At 42.6% G+C, this 23465-nt stretch overlaps 1 protein-coding gene across 7 annotated transcripts in view; it reads right to left on the bottom strand.

Annotated features, from left to right (window-relative positions):
- ARHGAP44 (Rho GTPase activating protein 44) overlaps positions 1-23465 on the bottom strand; it is a 1795121-nt gene that overhangs the window by 488364 nt on the left and 1283292 nt on the right. For all 7 annotated transcript variants that reach the window (XM_044068802.1, XM_044068796.1, XM_044068800.1 and 4 more), the window contains one exon: positions 20239-20352. In XM_044068802.1, the coding sequence (XP_043924737.1) occupies positions 20239-20352 (114 nt within the window). The remainder of the gene's footprint in view (positions 1-20238; positions 20353-23465) is intronic.

Here is a 23465-nt window from a genome sequence, read left to right as displayed (position 1 = left end):
TACTCTGTAATGTGTATGGAGGTGGTTCTGTCCTTTGAGCACTGCTTAAATAGGGCAGTATGGTGGCAGCAAGTGCCCTAGCCAGTATTCAAAAGTCCAAGGGTGACAGGTGCAAGCTGTCCATAGGGAAGCTACGTGGCATGTCGAGCATGTCACCCCAGGGTGACAGACACTGTATCCCTTTTGAATAACACCAATATGTCAGCCAACTGTTAAACGTGATCAGTTTTTTGGTATACTGTGACATCATACTTGGTGTGTGTAAGATGCTAGACAAGGTCAGGGTAATACTGGGTTGGGCTACATGATCACAGAGTTCCTCTATGTGTCATGTCATGTGGTCCAGGGAGGAACATCTGAGGTTGTACGCATCAGCATGGACAATGATGGAGCCAGTCCTGGACTTGCTTTGGAGTGACCTGAGTGCATGTGTTATGTGGTGGACCCTGGCACCTGAGAGACAGTTCAAAGTGATTATTCCCCTGTCTGGCCTGGTGAGTGGGACGATAGTGTGTTTGACATTAAGTGTCCCCTATAACAAGTGTATCAGGTGTGTTGTTTAGCCCAAAGGGCAGTGACTGTGTGGCACACTGACATTGTGAACTGTGTGACATGTGGGTATTGTAGTGGGGTAGCAGTTGTATGTGTGTCTGCTTTGGAGGTCTCTGCTGCTTAGGCAGAGTGTATGTAGAGCCTCTGAATATGTGTATGTGTGATAATGTGGTTTGTTTGCTGTCACTATTGGTGTATTTGAGACTGATAATGAGGTCTGTGTGGTCACCCTCACCACCTGATAGACTACGCCAGTCATGGGTCGAGAGACCTCAGCGTCCTGTATGTCAATATTGTTACATCACCCACATATATGTGAGTGTGGTGTGAGGAGGAGAGGGTTGTCTGTGTACATGAGGCAGATGTGACATTGTGTCATAACCACAATATTCACTAGCTGGACTGAAGAGTAGACATGAAGCCAACCCCTGGACATGCCAGTGTATTATGATGACATAGTCTGTGGCCTGATCACAAAGGATCAGTAGGGTGTTAAGTGTGTAAAAGAGTATAACCGGGATTAGTGCTCAGGTTTGTCGGTGTTTTGTAAAGAGTAGCTGAGAAGGAGTCCAGACTGTGAATCATGACATGTCCTTCAGCTATGTAATAAATAGTAATGTACACGCATATATGTGCTGAGTCAGGGACAACTGTACCTTACTGACATTGCCGACATCCTGTCAGACAGGCCCATGTATACATACCCACCCCCCACTGACGATAGTCCCTGACATCATACCAGGAGATATCACGTATAGAATGGCTGAACATCTCCCCCCCAAAGACAAAAGTATGGCAGCAATTGGATTACATTGTTTCCCAATATGTGTCATGCATGCACTACAGAACAAACAGACCCTGCACCTGAACAGTCTGTTGAGCCTCACCCACTCCACAGGACCTGGAACCGTCAAATGTGTTACAGCAACATATGGCACTCCCCACATGTGTGGGTGCACAACACACCATGGGAAGTATAGTCCAGTAAGCCTATAAAGTCTGATCTGCAAGGCCATGGAGTGCATCATGGCAGAAGTCATAAACAGAGCTATTGGAAACCGACAAACACACAACCCTACCAACTGTGGTATATTCATGTGCAGATCATGGTTCCCAAGCATGCTACACCATCTGCAAGGCAGCTACCCAGGACATACATCACAGAACAGAGCTACACATGTCACACATAGACTTTGAACAGCTCTTCATCAACATCACAGACACATGTCGTATCCACAAAACCAACAATCTGTGCATAGATATGTGTTGACATATGAAGGGATGGCAATGTGTCCACAGATAGATCACACAAGGTGAGACTCACGGGGTCCTGTACAAGCTGTAGATACCTGCCGACCTACATGGATTGCATAAAAATGTGTACACACATTACCATGTCCAGTCTGATGATGTCATCATCCTACAAATATACCAGGAGAACAGAAACCACCCAGTAAAGCATATAGCGTGCCGTGTTAATGCATATCTTTCTAGTATCATAACATAATTAGGTAGGGGTTTGAGTCCTGCAAACGCCAAGTGTGTGTGTGGGGGTGTGTGTGTGATTTCCTTTGAGAGGAGTAGCCTTTTTGGGGACTGGGAAAACACATTAAAAGAGGTACTTCCCTCTTCGGAAAGTCTGATGATGTCAGCATCCTACAAATATTCAAGGAGAACAGAAACCACCCAGTAATGCATATAGCGTGCTGTGTTAATGCATATCTCTCTAGCATCGTAACATAGTTAGGTAGGGGTTTGAGTCCTGCAAACACCAAGTGTGTGTGGGGGGGTGTGTGATTTCCTTTGAGAGGAGTAGCCTTTTTGGAGACTGGGAAAACACATTAGAAGAGGTACATCCCTCTTCGGAAAGTCTGATGATATCAGCATCCTACAAATATTCAAGGAGAACAGAAACCACCCAGTAATGCATACAGCACACTATGTTAATGCGTATTTCTCTAGCATCATAACATAGTTAGGTAGGGGTTTGAGTCCTGCAAACGCCAAGTGTGTGTGGGTGGGGAAGGGGTGTATGTAGGTGATTTCCTTTGAGAGGAATAGCCTTTTTGGAGACTGGGAAAACACATTAAAAGAGGTACATCCCTCTTTGGAAAGTCTGATGATGTCAGCATCCTACAAATATTCAAGGAGAACAGAAACCACCCAGTATTGCATACAGCGTGCCGTGTTAATGCGTATCTCTCTAATATCATAACATAGTTAGGTAGGGGTGGGGGGGTTCCTTTGAGAGGGGTAGCCTTTTTGGAGACTGGGAAAACACATTAAAAGAGGTACATCCCTCTTTGGAAAGTCTGATGATGTCAGCATCCTACAAATATTCAAGGAGAACAGAAACCACCCAGTATTGCATATAGCGCGTCGTGTTAATGCGTATCTCTCTAGTATCATAACATAGTTAGGTAGGGGCTTGAGTCCTGCAAACGCTGTGTGTGTGTGTGTGTGTGTGTGTGTGTGTGTGCCACAGGTGGTCAATGCAGTGTGGGTTTTGCTTTTACTGTGGTATGACATATGTTTCAAACAGTATGTGCATTGCAAACATTGGGTATCTGCGTGTCAAATAAATTTGTGTACATGTGACCTCAATCAGTACATAGGTGTGAAGCCTGCATACTACATGAATACATTTGTAACCTTCGACAGATTGTGCCGCTGCTTCTCAGATCATAGGTCACATATGTATGTATGCGTCAAGACCGGCCAATGTAGTGATCCATGGTCAAAGACATCCCTGCCACACACACCCATGACACGTACTATAGAGTACCGTGAGTGAGGGTAATTGCCGGGGTATATGTCAGACATGTTCATACACAACAACGACTGGCAATAATGGACAGTCATTATAGGTGTGCACCAGCCATGTGGATATGCATGCAGGCCCCTAATGTGTTATGTGAAACACAGAGGGACCCCACACTACCTATGGATATGTGGATAACAAGGGACAGATGACATAACACGTGTCTGTCTGTACACATTGGTACCCAACATACATGTTCAGGGCTACCACCTATGTGGTACTGTCAGGATAGTATGTATAGTAAATGTGGATGACTATGCCATAGATGGTGTACTGCTATACAGCATGTATTGGACAACAGGTATCTGTCTGTATGATACCCTTGTGTAGGATATGTGTCCCACCCGGGGAATACAGTGTAGGCCAATGCATGCATTTCCAGATGTGGATGGACATATCCCTAGTGTGTTTGCATGTACCTAAGAGGGATATATGCCACACAGGTGTGATCCCAGGAACGTGTGGCTGTCAATACCACTGGTTACTGTTATAGTATAGTACTGGAAGGATCCAACTGTTACTGAGTTCCCTACAACTGTGAGTCATTTGTCAGGACATCATCTAATGATAGGTTATAGTCATGCTGTTGAGGTAGTGTATACTACCAGACTGCAGATCATTGACAGATATCAATGGTATCACCCACAGCATAGTGCCAACCCATGTCATACACACATGTGTACCCATGTTAGTACATATCTGTAGTAGAATGCATACTGGCCATCGAAAGATACCATGAGATGTTAACAATGTGTAGAACAGGGTATGTCACACATCCCATGTGTCCACTATGCACGTACATGTAGACAGTGCACACACACCATGTTCACAGATGTACACTCGCTAATTTGTCATGCACACATCACACACGTACTGTCCACTCACTAACACATGCTGGCAACACTGTACACTTCAGCCAAGTGGCACATGGGTGGACAATACATACTCATACCTGACACTGGTGTAAACAATGCTGCAATGACTATCAGCGCTGTGATGCATAATGCCTGCTCAGATATACCTACAAGGATATCAGTACACTTTCCTGTTGGCAACTTGCTACTATTGCTACACTGCTATAATGTCACCCTGTGCATCAGAACCATGTTAGCCTATTCCTGCATCAAAGTGACAGATGACAGGAGGTGGCACAGGTGTCATCATATGCACAAGGTATGTTGTAGGTTTGCCAGAGCCTGACATTGACCCATCCAATCGGCATGTCTGTGTGTGTGTGTGTGTGTGTGTGTGTGTGTGTGTGTGTGTGTGTGTGTGTGTGTGTGTGTGTGTGTGTGTGTGTGTGTGTGTGTGAGGGACAACAGTACTGCATGGGCCAATGTTGATGTAATGTGTGTGTGTATGTGTGAGCCCTAGTTGTATGGTAAATGTGTGTGTGTCTGCATGCACACAACTCTACCATGTGGCTGCCATATACGGGTAGTTGTGGGACAGGCACAGACTGTACCTGCTAGGCCATACAGATCACTGTCTCCAGCCATGGACACAGTACCTGTGCCTAGCAGGGGTGCTACGGGCAGTATCAGGTACCAACACTGACTGAGTGCTATCATCAGAGGCAGAGGTATGATGACTGGACCCATGTCCCTGCTGGGACTGGCCAGCACCACGTGCACGTGGTCTAGTAAGATGGTCAATGGACAGGCCAGCCCCAGCATTGCTGGGGCTGGTACTGCCACTACTGGAGCGGCTGTGATCCGTGGTCCATCTGCTACGACTGCCAGCTGATGCTATTGCTGGCATGCGTCCGCGTCGGCTTCTCATCCATTCCGCATGGTCCTGGCTCATAGCTAACACATTGTGGAGGACATCTAATGTCTCCCTCCAATGGCTATCAATGACTTCGGTGTAATTCCGTATGGCACCAGCAAGGTCACAGATGCTGTCATTGATAGCAGTGTAATGGGCCCTCTGTGCCCTTAGTCCTTGTCGGGTGTACCGTTCCATATGTGCCTGTGCCTGCATTACAACCTGGAACATACTGGAGGTTGTAATACCTCTGGGGGCATGTCTGCCAGGGGCAATATGACCAGTGGTGCTCCCCCGAGAACCCCTGGACATCCGCCTATGTGGTACTGTTCCGGTAATCCGGCTATGGCTGCTGTGAGGGGATGCACGTGCCATAGGTACCACACTCTCCTGGTCAATGCCAACTGTATGCTGTCCCTCAGCTACGGCCATTGGTGACGAGGGATGTATTGGCAGTATGAGTGTGCACATAGATGGGGTTGACCGCTGTGTACTGTCGATTGGTGGACCAACGACAGACCCTGTCAGACCTTCCTGTGCCACAATACATGTCTCATCATCTCCACTATTACTGGCGGTGACATCAGGTTCCCTGCTACATTCAGCCACCCCTAACTCAGCACCTGTGGAAGGAAGACAGGAAACACACTTTACAATCTGTACATGATATTAGCACACATGCACACATGAATACATGCACACATGCACAGAAATACACTGCTCACCACAGCACATACACACACACACACACACACACACACACACACACACACACACACACACACACACACACACACACACCAGCAATCCAACACATACACAATAGTGGGTGATGGTGGGTGACAGTATCACAAGGCAAACAGTCGCCACACATGTGTCAGCATGCAGACCATGTGTTGCTCAACACCATGCAGTGCAAGTGTAAACAGCCCTATCTAATGACATTATACATGGCTTTGATGCATGTGTATAGTTGTTCAGTGATTGGCTACACCCTGGAACACAATGTGTACATGGACACAACATTGCTGGGCAAGTATTATCTGCTCTGCAATGTCATGTGCACCATCACTCAATGGTAAACATACCATGGCTGCATGTGTTATCTGTGGGACACATACATTGCCATGTCTGATGACAGTGTCTGTGTCCATAGAACATAATAGTGGGCACAGGTGTAGCAAATGCATGCAGTGTACAGACATGGGATGAGTGGTGCATGTAGACATGAAAGAATCTGAATGCACTACATGGACATTGTACAGTGGTTATGATAAGTGTGGGACATATTGCAGATATGTCAGTGCCAGCCATGACATGGCATGCTACATGACTGCAACATTAAACACCACACATACCCAATGCGTGTCATGTGACCTATACACCCAATAGCATTACAGGACATATATGTGACTCTTTGTACAAATGGCGACTGTTGTGCAAAATGTGTATACTAGCATATGTAAGCACACACACAACATGCTATGCATGGTGTGTATAGGTGCATATGTTTGCACACACAGAACAATGAGGTGCACAGCAAAGACTGCTATGTGTAGTACTGTGGTCACTGTAACCGGATGGGGTGTAGTACCATGTGCCATCATCATCATCATGCATCTTGTGGTCACTCACGGCTATTACTGTGTGACAGACCACCACCTAGCATGTTGTACCTGAATTGCAGTGCCGTGGATATGTTCACTATTACACAGCCACTTTGTACATGGGTGTATGAGGTGCCCAGTAGGGAGCATTGCCTAACATGACTGTGTTATGTGTTGAAGAGTGTTGCACAGCCCCATGATAGGCCTCTACCCCTGAGGTACATCATGTGTGTGTGGATGACATGTGGGATACTGAAGTGTGACCTTACAGTGGGTGTGTGGTTACGCCATATGTAGCATGACTTTGTGTATTGCATGTGATAAATGTGTGTACATGTGTTGCAACTATGCCTATCCAATGTGCAGTACGGGGTTGCCACAACTGTGTGTCATGCTGTGTGTATTGCATGTCATTGAGGCAGCTACTGACATTACTGAGCTGTGCAACGTCTCACAGCAAACATGCATGGCATGCATTATGCGTAGATGTGTTACGTGTACATGGCCTACACCTCACCTATGACATGCATATTTCATTACCAACATTGCAGGTATAACACACTCACCAGCATGGATCGGCTGCCCTGCCAGCACACCAGAGGGACCTATGAGAATATGAGAGGGTTCGTCAGTGGCCACAACTGTGGCATTGCTACAGTGGGTATGCTAAACTGCAGTACAACAACAGTCAACTGTCACAGGTGTAGGCATATTATTCAAGCTATCCGTATTGCACAACACTAGGCAGTGGAACTGCTAAACACACAGTACACATCTCACGTAGACATAATCTAACAATACAGTTAAATGTAGTCTACAGAAAGGGCATGTTACCTGCTTGCTCCAGGTGGATGTGCTGGGTGGCTCCAGCCCCCATTACAACACATGTCAGAGGTTGATGTAGCTGTTGTCCAGGAGCCACCACGCTTAGGAGCAGCTTCTCTGCTCTGGTGAGGGGGGGTGAATGGCCACCCCACCACCTGTGGCAAGCTGCTGTCTTTGGATATCAGACGCATGCCACCAGACTTGTCTAATTAAATCACTGCAGTGATGGTGTACCTGCTCATCTGTCCAGTTATGTATGCCTATGTCATTTACCCGATGAACAAGTTCCTGCCACAGTGCAGTCCGCTCCTGCTGGCTGCTTCTGGAGAACAGCATTGTGTACCGCTGCAATAGGCTGTCGAGTATCACATCTTCCTCATCCGCTGTGTACGCTGGGTTGCATTGGTGGGCCATCTGGCTGAAAAAGATATGAACAATATATGTGAGAGTGCCCTGTGGCACACTTTACACCTTTACCCACAGATATCACTTTACTGACATATATACCATCCTATTGTCTGTCAGAGGTTACACACATTCAATACCACTTATTGGTTCTCAGGCCACAACTAACTAACACTGCCTGGCAGACTCTATATATCACACCACTATACAACATTACCCGACACACTGTTTGTGACACATTGCACAACCTCAAGACAGGGGTGTATATATCACACCAATGCACGAACAGAGATGTCATCCATTGGAATGGATGTAAAGTACAGGTACAGTAGTACCAATAAAATTCCCTAGTCATTGATGCCATAGCCCTGCCTAACAGATGTGTCCAGTTGTTACTATAGGTGGCATACTGCTGTAACAGACTATATATGTTGCTGGATAGACACGTTTACCCTGTAACACACATATGATTGCAGCCATTGTGCAGGCATAATCACACACACATCAGGCAAACATTCAACGCACCACTGTATGCCAACACAGATGAGCATTACCTGTGTACCATACGGTACTGTGTGCCACTACTTACACACCCTTATGCCTGCATTCTGTCCTCTGTGCAGACTACAGGAAACACACATGACAGTGTTTCCAAGCAATGTGAACACACACCATACTGTGCTGTTTAGGCCTACAGCTTCAGGTAGTACTACAGTTCATATTGATGATGGATTTACCAGCAGTACCACTTACTAAGCATACATGTATTGCTTTAGCCTACAATGAGACACCACATTCGTCAACGGAGAACTACATCACATCATATGCCATACTACTATGTCTGCCTAACAGTACATTACACATCAGTTGCTGTCCTCACAGCTAGGATAGGCACTACCATGTCAGATACAACATCACACTAAGCTATCACACCTTCACAGACCTTGCACACATTCAGCGTTACACTTATTCAACCTCACATAGCAGCTATTGCATTAAGTACATGTGTGAGTGCATAGTGTCATAGGTAGGTAATATGCTATTGGCCCTAGGGCCTATGGCAGCCTAGCCATATGCTACCCTGGCCTTTGACACACATGTACTTTGATTTCACTTGCCCCTGCCAACCTGAACCACAGAGGTGTTTCCTGGGGTGTATTACCAATCTCCCACACAATCATCAGGAGGAGCCTTGTTTACTATTGCTATGTGTTCTATTCCAGTATATGGCATATCTCTGAGATGGGAACCTATCCTTCCAGCATGTGCTGTTTAGTGAGCTGATAAGGTTTAGGGCCCTAGAGCGTGTATCACCAGAGGGATTGTGATATGTTGCCATGGTGGTTGTCACCCAGCTAAGGGTGTGACATACCTCTGTATGTCCGGCAGAGGTCACCTCTGTGTGGCCAGTATGCAATACAGTGTAGTTGTGGTTTTGTGAGTCAGTCTGCATAGGGCATCTATTTGCAGCCAGTATTACCCTTTGGGAGGTCTGTCTGTGGCCTGTTCACCTGGTGCAGTTGTCATGTGAAGTACATACCACACAGGGCATTGTGATGAGTAGAGGGGAACTTTACCCTATACTTCCATAGATGACACACCTGTTGTCATGACACATACCATACATACAGATTACAGGTGTAGTGTGGCACTGTCTTCATCAAAGCGGAGGCTACTGTCCACCTGTGTCCCATGTTCCCTTATCACACCTTCACTGTTAGGTAGATCTCTACCTATGTGGTAGTTAATGGGTACACTGTTTTGGGAAGGTGGAATGGCACTGCAGTATCAACACTTGTCTACAGTCCATGCCTTGGTCACCACACACCTGTTGTGATACATATGACCTCGTGTCTCTCTGTCTCACTCTATATGTATATATATATATATATATATATATATATATATATATATATATATATATATATATATTATATATATGCATATCTATACACATACATGTACACATCCATTGCTGTACACATGGAGGTACATATAGGCACATGTACAGTCCACCTTTCATGGTGGGGATATCACTTATGCGGCAGTTGTGGGATGTACAGGTATGTGATTAAATTGCACAGTGTTGTGCAGAATGCATGTAGGTGTCCTCAGCCCTTATAACATTAGCAGGCCTCACTGGCTGTAACACAGCAGATCTGACAAATCTGTCCCACAGCATTTAACCACCACATGACATATATCAACACTACCATAGCTGGCCTTAGGCATAGGCCAACTGGGTGGCTGCCTAGGGCGCCGCTCTAGCAGGGGTGCTTTTCCACTATTTATGTAGTGTAGTAAGACAAGGATGGGAGCACCAGGAAGTGTGGTATGGGGTGCCGTGGAGCCCTTTTGCCTAGGGCACCAGTTGACCTAAGGCCGCTCCTGCGCAATGCATGCTGTTTTCTAGGCCACACACTACGACCTGCATGGATATATGTACATATCAACCTTCACTGACAGATATCTGTCCACCCTTCAGTAACAGCTGCAGTATGTCCCTTGCCCTATGCACATGTGCAGATACAGATAGATACATACTGCTGCCACACATGGATGATTTGCAGTGTGTAGAGTACTCTTCAGGAACATCTACAACATGCCAACACATACATGTGAGTTACATACCTTACTTTTGTATTTCCCTGCTCTGTGTGTTACGGTTTTGTAGTTTTTTTTTTATTGGTGGTTTGTTTTGGGTTTTCGCCCTCTATTTAACTTTCTGTCTCAGTTTCTCACTCTATTCTGTCTCTGTCTCAGTCTGTGTCCGTGTCTCTCTCTCTCTCTCACTCTCTATCTCACAGCACCTGCAATGATATAATTGCATGTGTGGACTGCAGGTACAACCTGCTTTTCTAGGTATCTGCACTTGTGCATGTGACAGCCTCTGCACCAATTGCTGCCCACCATTCAGTAATTGCATGCAGCCTACTGTTTTTTGATTGCATTACTCACTGTGATTGCAGCCCACTGCTATAAAATGCTAGGTTAGGTAGGCATAGCCCTTTCAGATTTCCAAGGTGGGGCCCATGTTTGTTTGCTCTGGACACCATTGTGTCAGTCTAAAGGTTGGTATATGTCTCTTATCTGATGCTAGGGTTGTAGCCAATTATATGCATGTTGTACTCAAACCTGAATGTTGCTGTTCCAGTACACACATCTCAGTGTAGACATGTACTCACCCCTCCAAATGCTAACACAGGATACATGGGAGTATGTACTTTTTTCTCACTTACACAATTAACTGCCATACATATGTGGTTATTGCAATGTATTCCTGTGGCCAGTATTTATCCTGGTCTGATAGTGTGTGGTGTTTGTAAGGTGCTACTGTAACATTATTCCCTGCTAGGATGGCTGGTTCTCCTTTCACAGTCATGTCATGCAATTCCACAACCACTGCTGGTAAAGACCCACAGAAAAGGATTTGTGTTATACCATTCCTAATTTCCATTTACATTCCCTCATTGTAATGCATGATATATTTATTTCAGAAACAAGTTATTTGTATATCTGCTGTGGCTTAGTGGTAATTCATGCAGTCTATTGTGTCAATGGTCTGGGGTTCGAGACTGGCAGAGGTTTTTTCTTTTGCTGCTCAGCAGAACAAAGGCCCTGCCATAGAGTGACTAAGGCACTTTTAAGCAGTTGTAAGCGGGTTTGTGCGGGTTTGCGTGATGCTTAGCTAAGTGTACACATGCGCACACTTGCATAAACCTGCTTACTACCACTTAAAAGTGCTTACTCCCGCTAACCCCTGTGCTAATTTCTTTGAAAGAAAAGAAAATGGGGGAGATAGGAAAGTGGTGAAAAAGGGGGCACAAAGAGGGACAGACAGTAGGAAAACAAGCTCGGGATGTGCAGGACGGGTGTAGGGAAGGTCCATAGCTGCCCATTTCTTTAACAGCAACAGCTGTGCATATGCAATGAATTTGGAGTGAAATTTTAAACCTTCCACCCCTGGGAGAGGGGTGAGGACAACAAAGTATGTTGTACTGCCAATTCTAATTATCAGCTTACATGTCTAATGGACATGTGTGCGAAATGGGCAGCTATGTATGGGGCGTAATCTTTTTGTGGGTACAAATTGCCCTTTTTTTTTTTTTCAGGTGAGAGTGGGAAGTGAGGTAGAGGAAGTAGGTATGTCCGGGGAGGTAGGTTGGGAAGGTAAACAGATAAGACAGACAAGACGCATACAGGGGCGGTGTATGACACATGGGGTGGGTGAACACAATTGATGGGGTCGGATGTTTGGAAATCGCAAGCCCATGAGCCCACAGATGGTAACAGTGGAACTGAGATCCCCACCCATGGGTAGTCACCACTGAACCTTCACAGCCCCCAGGATGGCTGTGCTGGGGGCTGCGTAGGACGGGCAGGCTAACCCGTGAGACACACCACTCTCGCCTCATGCTGGTGTAGGGGATCAGCGACTGAACGCTGGATCTCCCTACGCACTACAACCCGGACCCTTCGAAGGGTGACAGGTGGCCCTTCTCCACCCACGCTTGCATAGGGGGACGAGCCCCATCCCCTGCAGTGCTTCCACCTGAAGGTGGCACAGGACCAATGGAGGAGGGTAGCCCGGGCTGGGCACCGGACCTGCTGGTGCCAGGTGCACTCGCCAGCTGAGGAGGGACAGGTGGGTCCACTGGGACCGGCCTTCCCATATGTTCTGTGATTAGGTGTGTTTAATTACAACATAAGCAAAACAGCATTCCAGATTAGTTGTAACAGCATGCAGTAATATTCCCATTAACCCAACACACCAAGGTTACAACAGTTGAACAGTAAGCATAACACATGCATATAATGAACCACAGTGGATACTCCAACAGCATGCAGGGATGTTTGGTAGCAACAGGCCACCATGACTGTGGTGTTTAAACAGGGCACATGCATCAACGTGAATGCAAATATTTATAGAATAGAACATATGTTCCAACAAATATTTAAGATTACACATACCCATTGAGGTGTGGAATTGCATGGTTTATGCACATACAGTAGGGTGTAGAAAAAACCTCAGTTAACATCTTATAATTACCTTTTTGTCTACACTACATTCCTAGTGACTGTAAGTGTATATCCCCTACATGTATTATTACACTTGCCACCATACATTAGGTTGTGTAATGGGTTTGGCTAGTTCAATATATGCCTGACCTATATCTGACATACTAACTGTCCAGGATGCAGATGTTACTGCTACATATTTCTTGATTGCATTTATATTTCTTTATCTACATATCTGGGATGTTTTCACATGACATTTTCACTTCGATTTGTACAGAACCCTGCATTTCTTGACACACACTCACATTTCTGGGGAAAAATAACATGCTACACGTGTGCCAGATTTACTTATTCATGCCAGCCAGTAAGTGACTGTTGTGGACTGTATATATGTTTCACAGCTACTAGCACTTCCATCACCCACTTTATATGGGACTGCACAACTCTGGGTTGCCAGCACCTTTTCAAACAGTACTGTTTGTATAATGCAAGGGTACAACAACATTTCAAACTCTGTGACACAGACACACTCCGGGCTTTAGACCTTTATTAATGACATTACACACTTTTCCACAGGCTCACACCTTTATTTGTTTTAACAGTGTATATGGCAGACATGTTCAAGACATATTATACCTTTATTAATGGGTTAGAACACTCTTTTTTCAGGCTCACTCACTTATTTTATATGACAGTGCCTGCAGAGATATTATTCCAGACATATGTTACCTTTCTTAATGGGTTACTACGCTCTTTTTCTGCCTCTCTGACGTTTTTATCTGACAGTATATGCAGAGGACTTATACAGGCAATTTTATGGCTGTATTATTGGACTACAAGACTTTCTTTCATGCTCTCTCCCATATTTTATATAACAATACATGCAGAATAATCACTAACCTGCCTGGTGGCGCAGCCTTAGCAGCCTGTCAGCATAGGCTTGCTGATTCACAGCACGGTCACCTGCAGCTGTAAAGTAAATGAAGGGATACTGAGATATACCTATCCATTATACATACTCCATTATCGATTCTTACATACTACATTCCATGGCTACTTACTCAGTTGTGGGGCATCCCGCATCCCACGGGCCTCCTGAATCCATTGGTTCAGGCGGTCCTGCTTTCATCTCTTCAGGTCTGCATGGTGGTGATGGACCTGCTCACCAGTCCGAGGAACGCATGTGGCACTGGTGAGGTCACGAGCTAACCGGTTCCAAGCCTCTGCCTTGTACTCCGTCCCTTGGAACTGGCCCTGCAGGAGTCTTGACTCATGACAGTGGACAAGGAGCCAAACCATTTATTTCGACTCCTCGATGACCCAACGTTGCGCTCAGAAGCGTGTTCCCTCTCCGACACCAGACATTCTAACTGCAGATGTTATGGCGTGTATTCCCGCCTTTGGGGCTTAAATATGCCGCATTTCCCGCACTTTTTTGTGATTGGCCGTTTTGTAAAATTCTCGGCTGACTGCAGACCTGCTTAGTAATGGTTAAACTACCATTAGTAAGTATATGAATGTTAACAGTGGCTGTTTCCCCTATGTTGTCATGGCTTAGTGGTTCTGTACTTTGCTTCTGATGCACAGAGTCCTGGGTTTGTACCTTGTCATTCATTTTATTTTCATACTGTCAGGACAGGCTAGGGGGTGTGGCTGCATTTAAGCAACTTTGCTCTACGTTGCTCCTCGGTGCCCTACGGTGCCCTGGTTGGCGTGGCATGCACGTCTGCGCAAACACATTGCGCTGGGTAAAGCGCTGTTAAACTATGGGCAACTCAATTGCGCTGGGTAAAGCGCTATGGAACTATTGGCAACTCTGTTGCGCTGGGTGAAGCTCTGCTTAACTGCAGGCAATTTTATATTGGGATTTATTTTGTTCACTGATACATTGGCCATTTCACTGCTTTTTAGTTATGTTTAAACATATATGTTAGGTATTATTCCATATACTGATTTAAAAAAAAAATACAAAAGGGAGTGGTGGGACTTGAACCGTGAATGCCTCTTCTTTGTGCAAATGCTGTACCATTATGACATTGCTATTTGGTGTGATTTGCATAAATATTTTTTCTTATGCTCTTCCATGTCAGAATTGCTAACTGTAGCTAAGCAATGGGCACACACGTACACACACGCGCAAATACGGGCAGCTATTTTGGGAATTTTAAAAAAAATTTAATGTTATGCGTTTTAGAACTGTGATGAGGGTTTACAATATCAGACAGTGAGATGTTGGGTGCAGGGACATTTGAGCTGACTCGCTCTTGTTTATTTTCTTTTGTTTTAAACACTTGCAGGGGCGTGGACATTTAGACTGCTCGGCAGTCTGACACGCCCCCTGCTTTCTTACACGGTCCGTGTAAGACCTATGGTTGAGTCAGCGTGCCCTCATGCATATTCATGGCACGCTGACGTCATACCATTCAACTGCAGCCTCCGAGTAAGACTTATTAAGTCTTACACGGAGGATTCGTGAATCCGGGGGTCAGTGTTACTACAGAACACAAGATAAATATAACAAAGGTAGCAATCAAAGTGAAGGTGGGGAATGCTTTGCTTATCAAACCAGCAGATATCTGTTACACCACTGTGAAGGAAAATCAAAAAACATGGGCATTAATGCAGGTCACAAAACAGTACAAATAATTTATGCTGACCATTCCAAATGATTCCTTAGTAAACAAGCAGAAAGGTTTAATTGCAAAATTTCATACATGACAATAGCAAAATGAATTAAAAATATGAAATGATGGCAGAAAAGAGGAGTAGATTCTTGTTTTTACATGATCCCATAGTTTGAAACATTAAAAAGTTCAAAAGCTAGTAAGAAAAAGTCTTTACAGCTGTAGATAGATAGTTTTCTGTAAGTTCTGTTTTTAGGATCAGCCATTGCCAGTATGATGTGTGACACAAAAATGTTTCATCGTGCAAGTTCTTAAACTTAGTCACTGATACTGGTGTTTTATTCAATAAAAATAAATTATGATTGGTGCTGAGATATGGAGATTAGCTTCCCGTTATTCAGAAGGAAGTTTGAATTTTAAGTATAATAATGAACATTATTCAGAAACAAAGCTTTGCCCTACTCAACCAATTAATATGCTTTTTTCATGTCCATTTCTAAGTCTGGACTCTTACACTATTTGGAGAATTGTAATTAGTTGTATAAAAGCTTTCCTGTTAGCAGTCATTATAAACAAAACATTATATCTCATAGCACTGCAAGCACATATTGTACAGCCAGAGCTGGCTTTATGCATAGACAAACGAGGTGGCTCACTGGCACGATTTGACTAAGGACATCTTTCTCTTTATTTGCTTTTTTAAAGTAAAGAAATGTGGCAGCAACATTTCTTTACTTAAGATAACAAATACATAAAAACATCCCTGTTCAAAGATACAGCACCCTGTGGGGAAGGTGCTGTGCGCCTGGACAATCAGTTTGTAGTGCTTACTGCCTCTTGCTATTGCATGATTTATCTGATTCATGGAATGGAAAGACGTAGGAAGTCCTCTAAAAAGACCTCAGACATTCAAGGGAGAAGACAAGTAGGTACTCACTTTAGACAAGAGCAGATCAATTTTCATTTATTTTAATTCTGGGAGGCAACCATATATAAGAAGTGCCATGAACCTCACTATATGCAAAAACTGACATGTGGTGCTATAAGCAACAAAAATTGAAACTAAATTTGTGTATAAATTGTTCCACAAAACAGTAACAGCCATTCTAATAAGGAGTACTGTAAAAGGAGCACCCATTAACTGTCACTGATTTCATAGAATGTCTCTCATTTTGTCTCATATGTCTTGTTTGTTTCTCATATATATATATATATATATATATATATATATATATATATATATATATATATATATATTTTTTGTAGTTACTAAATTATGGCATTCATTTGAGCTTCCAATGTCATATACTTCAGAAAATACATGACATGCAAAACCTGTTATTCTATCAAATATCTGAACATATAAGAGCAACATTTAAACGGTGTCTCTGATTTTGGGCCTTTGTACTCCCATTATGTTTGGCTTAGTCCCTGATTCTTGCATTAAGAAGTTGAAATGTGGTTTACATAATTTATTTATTTTATTTTATAAGATTTGGACCTCTAAGATGTACACAGACAAATTATCTGAAATTATTAATCGGTCTGTGGAAGAAAATGGCTAACTGCTGTTGTTTGCATATTACTCTGGTTCTGCAGAATGAATATGATTCGTCTGAAGCAACTTGATTTACTTTACCATATTTATGTAAACAAACTATAAATATGTTACATGGCTATCATTTTTATCAAAATCAGACATCTGAAGTATACAGAGACGTGGCTATAACTGTTGGGTGAGTGAAGGAGCTGTCTGTGAATGACAGTAACCACCTCCTGTATTGTTTGCTCAGTTTAAACTGTCAATAATTTGGATTTACAAGACTAGTGTGCTCTTATGTGATGTAAGATGGACAACTTTATTATTATTATTATTACATTATAATCAGATATCTGAGGTATTCAGAGTCAGTAACATGACTGTAATTTATGTATAAAAAGACCATCAGTGGATACAAATGACTTATCCATGATGTTGCTTGATCACAGTCAAACAACAGTCACTGATCTGGCATGGCAGAAGTAGTGACAAACAATGCACTACATTGTACTGTATTAGCTGAAATCAGTGTAAAACTAGTTTTATTATAGTATATGCTTGTGTGTGTGTGTGTGTGTGTGTGTGTGTGTGTGTGTGTGTGTGTGTGTGTGTGTGTGTGTGTGTGAGCAGGTGTGTGTGCATGTGCGTGTAGTTGCAGTTTATTTAAGAGTAGAAAGCTGGCCATAACTTCTTGCACTTTCCACCCCAAGCATCACTACTGTACATAAGTGGCCATCTTTGGCAGACTGGCAGGAGTAGGACATGTTTGGAAGTAAATAATCACTGGTACAGTGCAGCAGTCAGTGGTATTGTCAGCTCGCAGCACATGACTCTAGTTGACTTATTGGTTGTGTTTAATACACAAATTTGTCAATAGATAAGCATGCAACGTGTGTGTTTGTGCATCTTGTGACAGGTGTAACTTGGCAGTGTTAGTTGTGTGTGAGTGTGTAAACAATGCATTTTGTGTCAGATCTGTCTTGTCTTGGTCAGGATCATGTGGGTGCACGTATGAAAAATTAGTACATCATGAGACAGACGTGTCTTATTAGGGGCAGTGCTAATGTGTGTGTGTGTGTGTGTGTGTGTGTGTGCGTGTGTGTGTGTGTGTGTGTGTGTGAATACTAATGTCAACAATTTTTATCTGAAAACACATACAGTCTTCTTGGGCACATAAATAACTCCACTGGGAACACGTAGACACCATTATCTTTTAAAACAACTCATTAAGTGCTTTGCATAACAGCTTTGTGTCTTTCGGCTTTTCCCGGTTAGGGGTTGCCACAGCGGAACTCTGGTCCGCTAATGATTGGTAGTTGATATTTACGTGCTGAGTTACCAGCCCTGATGCACAACCTTCAACGAAGGTATGCCCATTCACGCATGTCTCCATGCAGAAGATGCTCTAGCTGAGAACCGAACCTGACAGCGTCTCACATAATAGCTACTCCTCAGAATTTCTCAGGATCTGGCAGCTTCCACCATCACAGGCTTAGTAGTGGCTTCTGTCATATCTAATCTAAAACTGGTCCTGCTTGGGGGGGGGATGCACAAAAGATTTCTGCAGCTTGTGTGTATAGGGGGGCTGAGGATGGTGCAGTCATAATTTCTTTAATTTTCCTCACAGTCAAACCTCAGAGATGTGCGCAGAAGGTTATTTTATCTTCTGTGAGGGCTGTGGACAATGAGGTCATTGTTTCTTTAACTTTTCACACAAATCTCAAAGGTGTGCACAGAAAGTCACTGTAGACTGTGTTAGGGCTGGTGAGTGGTCATTATTGCTTTAACTTTCCTGAAAAACTTTAGAAGTGCTCATACACAGTCATTGTAGCGTGGCTAGGGGCATTATACTGTGATCATTATTTTTTCAGATTCCTTACAATCAGTCATCAGATGCATAAACAGGTGGCTATCTTGGGGGGTAGAGGTAAGGAGGCATGCTGATTATAGATTTGTGACAGCAACAAACTGAAATATGCTACTATATTCTATTTGCCCTTTTAGTTTCACACCCTTCTGACTTGAGGGTGGTACACAGAAGGTGACTGTATTTTGATGAGGATGGGGGTGCACAGACATGTTGTAAATACATCAGCATCCACTTGAAATAGATGACTGTGGCTGTCTGTGGCCATTTTACTGTTGACTTTCATCCCAGCTTAATACCAATGTAATGACAGAAGGTGCACTATTCACTGATATAAATTATGTACCCTTGCAACAATTTGACTTTTCAGTTTACGGGTAAATGCTAATTTATCAGATACAGTTTATTTCTTCTATGAAAGAAAAAAAAAACTGCATTTCTTTCCTAACTCATGCGATTTTGTTCAGGGTATTACTGGATTAAAGGTTAAAAGAAATATAAACTACATCTCAGAGCATCTATATTTCATTGGCTTCTGGGGGTGTGGTGGATCCAGCACCCCTAGCTTAATTCAATCATTTATTCTACAGTTACTCCTGTGCAGTCCTAGCAAGTTAGGTTGTGTTAAAAGGATGCACAAAAATGTGTAATTGAAGAGTAAAACAGAATTTCTTTCCTTAGTCACAATTTTTGTTCAGGTTATCCTTGGATGAAAAAGTTAAAAAAAAACCCTCAAAAAATGTATCTTAGAGCATCTAGAGACCTCTGTCTTCTGGGGGCTATTAGCCTGCAGACACCTGGCTTAGTGCAGTTATTCTTTTTACGGTTATTGTAGTACAGTATCTGTTGGTTAGGGTGCGATGAAAGGATGCAGGAAAACACTGGACTAGTTAAGAATAGGGAAAAGGTAGAAAATAAATAACCTGGATGATACGGAGTAGCCTACATGAGGGGACGGAGGGTACCAGAAAAAGTGTGCAGAGGCATAGCAGGTGTGTAGTGTGTCACTGAGCCCTTCACCTGGGGCACCATTTTACCCAAGGCTGTTGCCTAAATGCAGCATAAGTTTTAAGTAAGTATCCATCTACACTGCAGTTATTTATTTATTTTTTACAATACAGAGTTAAAATTTCAAAAACATTATCAGAATCTGAACACAGCTGCAAAAATAAATAAACTATAAAATGTCCTCGTCAGGTGTCATTCCTTACCCTTCTGATTGAGGCCACAGCAGATTGGGTCCCAGTACTATTGCTATGTTACCAGGAGTCATTTTATTTGCATCTTGATATTCTGTTAACTTTGCTAAAAATTTGATCAAGTATCTGTAAAAACAAACAAGTAAACAAAAATATAAATATTCACCTATAAAATAATATTAAAAACGTTTTGTTAAAAAGCAGCAGACTTGAAAATTGAAAATTAGAACCTGTTCATTTCCAGATTTACACTCACTCACTGATATGACTTCTACTTTTCTGAGCCTATGATACATTATAACAAAACTTGATAGCAAAAAGGGAGGGAAAATGCTTACTTAGCCTAACTGTAGATATTTATAAACACTTTCACAGCTCATCACTGTTTGGGCTTTGCTGCCGTGGCAGTACCAGAGTATGGCCACGCTCCTTTAAGTTCGTTTTTTATAGTAGTGGAACCACAAATACTCATACATGATACTCAGTGCCCAAGGTCTGCCCTTAACAGGTAAGTTGGTCATCAAGCTCTACAGTTCTTTGTAACTTGAAAGGCAAAAAAAGTTTATGAAAAAGCTACAGCAATGGAATTTGAAAGATGAGAAAATTATACAAGTTTTAAAATATATAAACAATGGCCACAAAAAGTAAAAAGGAGTACTCTAAATGATTCTGGGCTTTCAGTATAACAGATAAAACCTTTACAAAAAAGAAAAAGGCCACTGAGACACTAAAGCAAGGTGACTATTTTGGTCAGGACCTAAACCGGGACACTTAATTTGCAACCTGTTTATTAAAAAAAAAAAAAAAAAAAAAAGGTCTTTCATGCTAAGTGAAGACCAGCATGCTCCCCAAACCTAAATGCAATCATCTAGAATAAAAGGACATCATCTTCATCCCTATAATCTTCTCCTTAGTCATGCATCTCAGCATTCTGCTGGATGCCAAGATTGGTACCAGCACATTTGACAAGATTAGTCAAAAAAATGTATTATACCATGATCCCCCCAAAACGTGCACGCTGATTGGCCAGCGTGCCCGTTGTAAATCGAGTTATACTAATGGAAAAAGGTCCGGTCGCCCGGACTTTTTTCCATTAGTATAACTCGTTTTTTTAAAACACTGTCTCGCTATGTTAAATGGGTTTAACATAGCGAGACAGCTTTAAAATAAGCAACGGAGATCTCCGTTGCTTATTTTAAAGCTGTCTCGCTATGTTAAACCCATTTAACATAGCGAGCAGTTTTAAAAAGCAACGGAGAAAGCAAGATCTCCGTTGCTTTTTAGTGTTCGCTATGTTAAATGAGTTTAACATAGCGAGACAGTTTTACAATAAGCAACGGAGATGTCCGTTGCTTATTTTAAAACTGTCTCGCTATGTTAAACTCATTTAACATAGCTATAAAAAGCAACGGAGATCTTGCTTTCTCCGTTGCTTGCCAACTCTGATGTACTGCGCAGGCGCGCAGTACATCAGAACTGCCGCGGATGCCAGACATCTGCGGAAGGGCAGTAAACAGGCATTATACTATGCCATTATTTAAGAAAAGTAATAGTTTCTTTTCTTAAATAATGTCATATAATAGCAATAACCACTTCTGGGTGTGGGTAATGCTAAATTTACCCACGGTTGGCTTTGTTTGGTCCCTCGGGACCAAACCATGCCAACCGTGGGTAAATTTAGCATTACCCACACCCAGGCGTGGGTTATTGCTATAATAAACTCAAGTTCTAAAGAACAGTGAAACTGGGCAGTTGTGGTGATAAGACAGTTTTGACTTGCCTGAAGGCTGTGCAGTCTCACAGGTACTTTATTTGTAACAGTGAGGGAGTTGGGATGCAGAATAGAAACTGTCTCCTCATCCAAAATAAAATTTGACAATTGTGTGCTGTTATGGAATTACTGTTAATCCACATTCTGTTGATCTTTTATACCGCTCTCTCACTACACAAAATGGTTAAGCCGAAATATAAAATGTAGACATTTTCCCCTCCATTCACCCTAGGGAAACTTCTAACATACAAAATGCCTCCAAATTCAACACAAAGTTTATTGCCTTTGTGTTATTTAACTCACTCACTCCAGTGGAGCTCAGGAAGTTTGCACTTTAACTTCCAATGGGCGGAGCCTTTTGACAGAATCAAATCAAACAAATGTTCATATCTCTAGAACCATAGGGGCAAACTCTTCAGCACAAACTATTTTTATAGTGGTAGTATTCTTTAGGTTCTAGGTCTTAAACCCGAACTTTATAAGTCACACTAAACACAGTAACTATTACATTTGTAACATTTTGCAAACAACTTACAATATTTCAGCAACCATTCAAGTTACACACATACTGTCAGCAGCATTTTATTCATCTAGCTGATAGCTTCCATATGAGGCTAAGGAGTTCTGTCTGTGTTACTTGGTTGTTGAGATATTTAAAAAAATGTGAAAATTATATCTCTATAAATTAATATCATAAAAACAACAGTTAATATATATTTACCTGCACTAGACAGAGGTCAAATATTAATGCAGTTGCGTTTGCCATCGTGTAAGCTTTAAGATGCAATCTTTTAAAACCTTGTACATTTCATGGTTTTGGAATTATTAATGTAAATATAAACAAGCAATATTTGATGTCTAGATGCGTCAGTTGGAGTTAACTGCAGATGCATCTGAAGGCATCACTGAGATTTAATGAGTTACCTGAACTCAAGCATTCACATGCCTACCAGTTTTGCAAACAGTGACACTTATACATCCAATCTTAAAATCAGTAAACAGACTAGACTTACCCAGAAATTTCAGTGATCAATTCCAAATGTAAATGAATTGAAACCACAGAAAATCACTCAGACATAGCTACAGAGTTCTCCCTCCACACTTCTGACCACTGTCCTTGGCCTCTTATCAGCTCTTATCTGGCCTCTTAGTTTTCTAAGCATCTCACCAGTCTGATTCCTACATCCTACTACCTTCCACTAAGGCACTGTATCAAAAGCCTTAATGAAGTCTGTATACACTGCATCCACTAGACGTCCCAATTAGTTTCATAACTGTGCCACTAGTTAGTAATACATAATGTTACTTTTTATTAAAATTAAATAAGTTTACATTTAAAAATATCAACACAGAAAAGTGCTAGATAAAAAAAACATTGTTATAAAAGATACTATAGCTATACTACAATAGATCTCCATTCTTAACAGATCTCAAAAGCTCAACATAGCAAGACAAATTTGCTGCACAT

Source organism: Protopterus annectens, chromosome 4.part0 (assembly GCF_019279795.1).
Source record: "Protopterus annectens isolate FY-2018-M chromosome 4.part0, PAN1.0, whole genome shotgun sequence".
Classification (NCBI taxonomy): Eukaryota; Metazoa; Chordata; order Ceratodontiformes; family Protopteridae; genus Protopterus; species Protopterus annectens.
This window is presented reverse-complemented; position numbering and strand designations above follow the sequence as displayed.